Raw genomic sequence first — 9,626 nt, 5'->3', positions numbered from 1 at the left:
AAGTAACTCACATGCACAAAAAACATATATACTAAGGAAAAGAGTATAAATCAACTTACTCTTTTTACAGAAACTAATAAGATACAGTTGATGATCTCGCCTTAAGAATCACTCAAATGTTCTCTGATCTCAAACAAATGATAAGATGGTTAAGAAGGAGAGAGAGGAGATTAAGAGCTATATAAAAAAAGGATTTAAAGAAATAATGCATTTTTACATAATAAATTTAATTATAAAAATTCTATTCAGATTTTAAACTTTTAATATTAAAATAATAAGTCTAGTTGTTGAAATACAACATTTTTTAGATATGATTTTCTACTTTAACATTAATAATAAATATGATGAATAATAATAATAATGATATCTTTTTTTAAAAAAATTGTATCAATTTTATAATATTAAGATGACATGATCTTAATCATCAATTATTTCTTTCTAATTTTATCCGTAATATAAAACAATTACAATGAAAATAATAAACTATAATTTTTTTTGTTACTCTTACTTTTAACATCTAAACTACAATTTTCTATAACTTTAGTATTAATAAAAATAATTTTTTCATATTAATTACAATATATTTTATATATTCTCTTATTTATAAAAGTAAGTAATAAAATAACGACATAATATAATAATTATCATCATCGAACAATATAATAGACTTAATTTGGAAGTTACAAAAATGTTGAGAAACATAAAAAAAAAAAATCTTGAAAATTCATAAATTGCACTTCTGTTATATAAACATCATTTTTATAATTTTGGGTTTAGGTTAAAACTGGTATACGTGAAACCAGTAAACTCACCTTCTGTTCATTTCTAACAAAGTTTCCAACCGTGAAGAAGGACTGCATGGCGGAGTCCACCGTCCCTAAGGGGGCCAAAAGATCCGTTACTTCCGAGGTTCCTTTTGCTTCTCTTTTTTGCGTTTTGTTTATTTCTTTCTTCCGTAATTCACTAGGGAGTTATATGTATATTTCATAATCGTTGATACATGATACATTGATTAGAATAAACCTGCTATTATTTCACAAACAATTTTGAAATTCCTCAGTACTGTTCTTCAGGATTGGTTGTTCCACTCTGTCTATTTGATGTTTTTCAAGTACTGTATTACATTTAGTGCATTTTTACTTGGAGAAGCCAATTTCCTAAACAATTCTTGAACTGGGGACAATTTTTCACTTATGAAAGCATACGGTTTATTGGTATAAATTCATAAGGACAAGTACAAAGGTATAGGTTTTCACTGAGGAACTATCGAGACATGCCATTCATATGGATTTGTATAGTTTTGAATAATTACCTGCTACTTGATTGGTTCTGTGCCAGTGTAGGAGTGGAGATAAATACAGTAACAGGAATCGAGAGTAGGATTAGGGGAAAAATGAAGTTTTGTGAAATGAGACTAATAAATGGTTATGCATCCTGCAAGCTCTTTTCATGCTAATATTTCTTTTTTATTTTCTAAGTTAAAGGTCATGTTAGCTGCTAATAATTGTTTACTCACTGCAGTTCTTTTTCATGCTATTTTGTTTTATTTATCTCTTTTAACTTCATTGCATTTTGTGCCAATTTACTTGATGGTTGTTTGTTGTTGATGGTGGTAAGGTTGCACTCAGAGGCAAAAAATTGGAGCATGGAGATGGAGAAGTAGTAATAATTGGGGGTATGGTGTTGGACATTCACGCTACACCTTCAGTGAGAGCAAATTCTGGAACAACTGTCCCTGGCAAGGTTGTAATCTATTTTATCTGAAAAGGAAAGAAGAAAAGAAACCTAATAGGGTTCTGTTTGTGTTAACTCAATTGTGTTAATGATGTGACAAGCATAAGCAGTCGTTGCCCTGATTTAATATTCTTTATCTTTTTCATGTTTGTATCTATCTTCTTATTCTTATACTGGAGAATTTCAGGTCTATTATGTTAGAGGAGGTGTGGGGAGGAATGTAGCAGAGTGCATGTCAAAACTCGGAGCTAAGCCATTCATGATCAGTGCTATTGGGTTTGACATGGCCGGTAAATAATTACTATCCCCAAGCATTTTCTTGCAATGTTGTTTTTCTTTTTACTTCAAGCTTTTATTGTGGTCAAGAGGCACCCTGTATGGCAACTTCAGCTGATATCTATTGAAATCTATTGGCTGTTCAAAATTTGGATATATGTTTATGTCCTACTTAGAGTAAAGCACAGATGTAGTATTGTTTTTAGCCATGTACTATTATTGTTTTTAGCAAAATGTGGTATAAAACAATATTCTTTGGAATCTATGGAGTCCTAGAAATGAGAGGAAAGGATTGGAAATAGTTCTTGGATGGAAATTTTATAAAGATTATGCAATCCCCAATCCTGCAAATATACAATGAATTACAATGAATGCCCTCCTACAAAATAGATATACAATGTGCTTTTACTCATAATATTTCATTAATCAGATCAATAGTACATGTCAAGTCCTACTACTTAACTCCAATAATCTTCTAGATTTGACTGATCTGTGGTGGCTTAATTATTGATGTCCGTTGCTTAACACTTTGATTTTTTGACTACCTTTAGTTACTTAGATCCTTGATTACAATATTATACTTTGTACACCAGTTGAATACATAAAAATAGCCATTGTGTTACAAAAGAATCTAATAATTTAAACAGTAGGAACCTATGAAGCTCTTACATGACTAAGATGTCGCACTTCCTGGCTTCAGACATGTCTCTGATAGGGACATGGAATTGACATGTTCAAGACATGGTGTCAGATACGGTTAGGAATAAAAGAGGAAGATCTAACGGTAGGAAGAAGGAAGGAGGGAAGTAGAGATTGAACGGTAGCCAGAAGGGAGGAGGGAAGTAGAGGCCGAACGGTAGCCAGAAGGGAGAAGGGAAGTATAGACCGAACGTATTCAGAAGGGAGGAGGGAAGTAAAGGCCGAACGGTATATGTACGCTAGTACCGAACGATATATATACGCTAGTATTGAACGGTATTTAGTAGAAGCAAGTTGGGTTAGCAGAAAGGATAGGGCGCGAGAATGAGACATTATAGTCTTCCTGTAACTCTATTCAAGGGGATTTAGTTCATTTTTGAGTATAGACTGGGTATATTTGCCAGTGGAGGAAGATAGACTTCCTTGGGGGAGATTACACTTGTAATTTCCTATACTTTACAGAATCAATAATACATACATACATACTTTCATTTCTGTTGTTCTAGTGTTTGAGTGAGAAGAGAGCATAGATTTAGGTTACTCGCATAAAGTAACCTAACATATACACTCTATTGGGTCAAGCATGGTTCTATTCTTGGATATAGTGATGGTGACACGATCCACTTCTTGGACACGTGTACACACTCGATTTAGGAGAAACGAATAGGCACAAACTATAGATTGCAATTTTGATTCATAAAAGAATCACACGAAGGAAGGAGAAAGAAAGAGGAAGAAGAAAAAAAAGTAAATTTTGAAGTAAAGGAGAAGAACTGTTTGTGTTGCAGTTGCAAAAGAAAACGAAATTTTGAAATGAAGAACCATTTGTTGTGTTGTTGTTGCACAAGAAAATTACAAAAAGAAGAAAAGGGAAGAAGATACATGAAGAAGGGAGAGAGGTACATCAACAGTGCTAAAAGCAACTTTTTTTATAATTATTTTAGGGTTAAATATGTCTTTCGTCCCTTAAGTATCACACAATTTTGGGTTTAGTCCCTACTCGAAACTTTGATTGTTTTTAATCCTCTTAATTTTAAAATTCGTATTTTTAGTCCTTAAAAAGCAACTGACGTTAGATTTTTTGTGAGGTGGCTAACGGCGAGCCACATCAGATGCCACTTTCCCTGATAACTTTGTGCCACGTTGCTTTTTTTTTTCTCTCTTTTACTACTCTTCAACGGAGCAGCGTCCACCGCCTCCTCCAATGTCATTGTTAGGCTGTGTTTTCTTCTCGACTTGACACACGGAAACAGTAAAAAGCAGGATTGAATAATCTGAATTTCAGCTGTGTTTGTATGAATTTTGGTTTTTTCTTTTCCATGGCAGGCAATCTGAATCAAAATCAGATGCAGTAGTGAAGTGACTCAAAGCGACGGAGGTTTTACAATTTCAGCTTCGCTCTTCTGCCTCTCCTCTGGGCCGTCAATTGCTTCTACTTCTGGCCCATTCTTCGCCTTTCTCACTCCTTCCCTCGCATTCGCCCATGTATCATAACCTAACTTCTCTTCTATAGCACTTCAATTACTTGCGAAATTGTGCACTCCTTTTTCTTTTCAATGGTGGCAACCATCACCATTTATTATTATTTTGAATGTCTAGAACAACTCTGGAATTAAGAAGGGGCAGAAATTGAATCGTGGGTTAAATTGATGTATTCAGAATTTGAACTTGTGCCCGTTTTAGTATCTGATGAGTTTGTTGTTGTTTGGTGGGAGAGGGAGAGAGGGGTGTTGCTGCTGTTGTCGGACTTTTGATTTTTGCTAAGAACCCTAATTATTTTCAAACATAAAAAACCCCTAATCTGATTTCATAAATGAAAACATACATGGCACATCACGTAAATCTGATTTCAAAAAATAAAAGCAATGTGGAACACAAGTGGCATCAGACTGGCTTGCCGTTAGCCACCTCATAAGGAAATCTAACGCCGTTACTTTTTAAGGACTAAAAATACGAGTTTTAAAATTAAGAGGATTAAAGCAATCAAAGTTTCGAGTAGGGACTAAACCCAAAATCGTGTGATACTTAAAAGACGAAAAACATATTTAATCCATTATTTTATTCGAACCCTTTAATCACTGTTCTCTTATTTTATTGTAATTTGTTCTATTGCATTTTGTTATAATTTATTTACATTTCATTTGTTTCCAATTTAAATCTAAAATTTGAGTAATGATTTTTTATTTAATTTCTATATTTGATTTTCATATTAAAGTAAATTTTCTAAATTTAATTTATTTTTGTTATAGAAAATTAAGATGAATCAAATTATGGAAGAAGGAAACAAGACTTTTGTGGAGATATGTTTCAAAGTCAAGATAGACTTTTGGTGGTGGAAATAAATGAACGAAGGTAGTATGTGTGCTTTTTCATATAATGAATCTTATACTCGAGTAAAAGCTTATTTGTTAACATTTATTGGAGGAAGAGTAAGAATTTGTCTACATATAATCCCGTCAAAAGTTGTTGAGTTTAAAAAGTTAGACAATGAAACAAAAATGAAAATAGAAAATTCAAAGAAAGAGAAAGGTCCCTTTACCACTTGGATCTGATGAAGCAAATCAGACAAATAATGGTTTTAATTCAAAACTCAGGTTCTTTATAAACTTTTTTCAATATTCAAGCTAGAGATAGTCTTGATTGTCAAATTGTGAGGATGTTTTCTTATGATGCTAATACTTTTAATTTTAGTGGATATGTATAACCACATAATAAATTGAGAGATCCTTTACTTTCAAAAGAAAGGTGTAACATAGAAAATCTTTTGCAACCTATATGAAATTCATGAAATCAGAAATGTATAACGATTGTTAGTGATGTGTGGATTGATTCTCAAAGAAGATTACTTATAAATTTCATGACTATCACTGATGGTGGACTAATGCTTTGGAAGTCAATAGATAAATTAGGTGAGATAAAAGACTAGTATTTTATTGCTAAACATAAATTTTCACAATCAAGAGTATCTTTAACTTGAATATTGAAAGAAGTTTGTAAAGAACCTTTGAGTTTTGGGTTAACACCATTGTTTGTCTGATTTCTTTCTTCAAATACATGTATGTGGTGGAGGGACCCCTTTTTTCTTTTGAATTTTCTATTTTCAAGTTTGCTTCATTGTATAACTTTCTGAACTCAACATGTTTTAATGGGGTGACATTTGGACAAATTCCAACTCTTTCATTAATTTTTAACAAATGAGCTCTTATTTGAGTATAAGATCCATGGAATGAAAAATCACACAAACTATACTTGATCATATTATTTTCACTAAGAGTAGTCTTTCTTAAATTTGAAACGGATATCTACAAAGATTTTGTTTCATCCTTTTGTTCCATAACTTGATTCATCCTAATTTTCTATAACAAAAATAGATTAAATATAAAAAATACACTTGAATATGAAAATCAAATAAAAAATCATTATTCAAATTTTAAATTGAAAAGAAACATAATGTAAATAAATTATAGCAAAAAGTAATCTTACAATATAACAAATTATACGAATAAAATAATATAAAAAGATGAAAATAATAGAAAACTGGTTAAAGGATTTGAATATAATAATAAAAGTTGTTTTTAGCACTCCTGATCTACCTGTCTCCCTCCTTTATGCTTCTTCCCACTTCCTCATTTCTGCAGGTATGCAACATTTTTGTTTGAAACTCAACAAACGATTCTTCTTCTCTTCAAAATTTTGTTTTTTTCTTCTTCTTTTGTGTGAATCAATTCTGTTATAGATTGTTTGTGCCTATTTCTTTCTCTTAAATCGGGTGTGATACGTGTGTCCAAGTAGTGGACTGTGTTACTGCTGCTGTGCCCAAGAACATAACCGTGCTGACTGAATAGTGTATCTGACATGAGTTCATGTGTCTGTGTCAGAGACACATCTGAAGCAGGGAAGTGTAACATTGTGGCTGTCTTAATAGAATGTACCCCTCCAAGGATGCCTGCCAACTGATATGTATGTCATTCCAATCTGTTAAGAATCATCTGCCGATTTTCTTCAATGACTTCAGTGTACCAGAAGACATGTTGATGAAAATGACATTTGGAGAATAAATTTCTTCTTCTACTATATTTTTTCTTCATCTAGGAAATCTATTGTTGAATCAGTGGAAATCTGCTGGCCTATCTGCAGAAGGTAAGCTATTTTTTCTTGGTGGCTTCATCATTAGATATGCCATAACTGTAAAACAATGATATTTCTGTATGTTTTTGAATTTGAAGTAGGTATTTTGAAGGATAAAGATATTGAAACTCCAGTCGTATGCAATTTATTTGATATTAATGGGGAGGTAGCAGCTGGTGTTGCTAGTGTGGAAGCTCTTGTAAGTTGACCATTCAAGTACTAAGCTATCAAGTAATCTCCTAACTTAAGCAAGCTAAAATATGTATTTTGAAACTTTTTTTGTAATGACAGTTGTTGTAAAAGACTGAAGCAAGGAAAACATATATAATACAATCATCATGTTGCAGGAAAAATATCTGACACCTGACTGGATCTTGCACTTTAGAAATGCTTTGCCTTCTGCTCCAGTGTTAATGGTGGATGCCAATCTGAGTCTTCCTGCTCTTGAAGCTGCTTGTAAAAGTACATTTCATGCTAACATTTTAATTCTCTTTTTCCCTCTCTGCTGGATTATGAACTCATTACATATGTTGTTTTCCATTGAATAAATAAATATCTACATTCCTCAGTGGCGGCTGACATGGAGTGTCCTGTGTGGTTTGAGCCAGTATCAGTTACTAAATCCCGAAGAATCAGTTTTATTGTTGAGTATGTGAGTGCCTTGCTTTACAAAAACTTGATATTCTTTATTAGATTTATCTCATGGTTTGTTAAAGTTGGTTGTGGTTAATTGGGGATTGCTGTAGTCTGAAGTAGTTGTTTAGAAAGAGAGAGAAGAATGAGAGACCAGATAAATTCCATGCGTTTAATTTACATAGTGGAGGCTCTTGTGTATAATACAAGTTTTAAATAGAGTGGATAACAATTTCCATAATTATATGAATACATACAATTCATAGTATTTCATAATAAACCTGATTGCAATACTTACATAATCCCTAACTGTCGTTGTAAATATTTGTTTTGTGTCATCAACTTTCCTTACTTTGTCTTGAATTCTTGATATTCATTATCTTAATAATGATGTTATAATATGCACAAATTTAAATATTTACCATTATTACTAGTTTTCTTTCGATATATTACATTGTGCAATGTGCATATGATTTAACTCTAGCGATGTCATAGGATAGCATTTGTGTTTTTTTCGTAAAAAGTTGTTCCTGACACTTGTGCATATTTTGTGTAGGTGACTTATGTTTCACCGAATGAAGATGAACTTATTGCGATGGCAAATGCTATATCTGGTTGTGATAAGTTTCAACCATTTAAAGAAAGTCAGAAGAAAAATATTTCAGTAATGTCTTTGTTTCAATTGCTGAAACCAGCAATATGGGTTTTGCTAGAAAATGGCATTGAAGTGGTCCTAGTGACCGTTGGCTCTAATGGAGTGTTTTTATGCCATAAAGGAGGGCCTCGCCACTTTAAAAAGCCTACAGAGAAAATAAATCGGAGTGGTTTTGGTGGACAATTATTCAACGCTTTCATGCAAAAATGTCCTCCTAGTGGCTATTCTGGCTTTTCAGAACTTAATAAAAGCTCCCATTTTTTTGCTGTGCATTTTCCATCTCTTGCTGCGTCAGTTGTGAGGCTTACTGGTGCTGGTGATTGCTTAGTGGGTGGAATACTCACATCAATTTGTGCAGGATTAGATATTATGCAAAGTGTGTCAGTTGGCATTGCAGTGGCTAAAGCTGCTGTTGAGGCTGAGGCTAATGTCCCTAATGCTTTCAATTTATCAGCTATCGCAGGTAAAGTTTTAGCTTTGTATTTTAGTCATAGCCATGGTCATACGCATATCTAGTTGCTATTTTTCTGTTACATGCTTGAAAGTTACGTAGTGAACTTATCAGCATCCCTGGTGACAAATAATTCATTTTTGTTATCTCTATTGCTTTTCTGTTTGGAAATTGGCAGCCTACATGTTGACTTGAATCAGTGTTTGAGAAATGAAAAATTCATATGAAGCCTAATAAGTATTTATTTGAATTATGGATTAAGATGTAAAGGCACAGCAAAGAGTGTTGATATAATATCCCATGGTCTAACCAAAAACGAGAAGAGTTTGTTTAAGCAAAATTTTATGTTGTACACTACTTAATAAATAGTATTTTCTCTTCAATTATGGATTAAGATTTTGTATGGTTTTGTTTATTGATTGTCGGTGCTTTTACAACCATGATCATGCGATCTTCTTTTCAATTATGACCCTCTGTTTTCTTTTTTTCTGTCTTGTGCAGATGACGCTAAATCTGTATACTCCGGTGCCAAAGTTCTTTTCCACCAATCGATGTTGTAAATTTTGAATTAGGATTATGGTAGATAAACAGCTTGAGTTGTGATATAGCAACCTCCTTTGCTCCGAAAAAAGTGGTAACACCATCCAAAGGCTTATCGCATTGAACTATAAATTAACAACTATTTTTTGTATTTTTATTAAAGTTTTTAGATATAGGATTGTAGTTGATGCACTTTTTTTTAACATTGGTATGCACTTCTGCACTGGCATACTGAACTTGATCATGTCATGATGTCTGTCTCTCTGGTGAAAAATTTCCCCCTAAATTTTACGTTTTTACACTAATCTAACATAATTTTCAGCTCATTACTTAGCAGCTCCTCTTAGTTCTTCTCAAGAAGACTCTTGGATATGATAACTGATGTTGTTTGCGTTCTTCCAATGATAAATGTATGAAATTTGGATGATGTAAGACTATGAAAAGTCTCCTTTCAGTGTAAGAAAACACCACACAAGTTTTCCTAAATTCAAAGGAAAAGTGGCCAACGAA

The 9,626-nt window shown here is 32.8% G+C and overlaps 1 protein-coding gene across 1 annotated transcript; it reads left to right on the top strand.

Annotated features, from left to right (window-relative positions):
• The first annotated feature begins 752 nt into the window (after positions 1 to 752).
• LOC124829134 (pseudouridine kinase-like) lies at positions 753 to 9,360 on the top strand. Its single transcript, XM_047302600.2, has 9 exons — positions 753 to 909; positions 1,618 to 1,743; positions 1,922 to 2,024; positions 6,802 to 6,849; positions 6,939 to 7,036; positions 7,185 to 7,299; positions 7,407 to 7,489; positions 8,027 to 8,588; positions 9,078 to 9,360. The coding sequence occupies exons 1-9, from the start codon at positions 859 to 861 to the stop codon at positions 9,134 to 9,136; spliced, it is 1,245 nt and encodes a 414-aa protein (XP_047158556.1). The 5' UTR covers positions 753 to 858; the 3' UTR covers positions 9,137 to 9,360.
• Positions 9,361 to 9,626: the final 266 nt, after the last annotated feature.

Source organism: Vigna umbellata, chromosome 10 (assembly GCF_029865625.1).
Source record: "Vigna umbellata cultivar VRB3 chromosome 10, Vumbellata_1.0, whole genome shotgun sequence".
Lineage (NCBI taxonomy): Eukaryota > Viridiplantae > Streptophyta > Magnoliopsida > Fabales > Fabaceae > Vigna > Vigna umbellata.
This window is presented reverse-complemented; position numbering and strand designations above follow the sequence as displayed.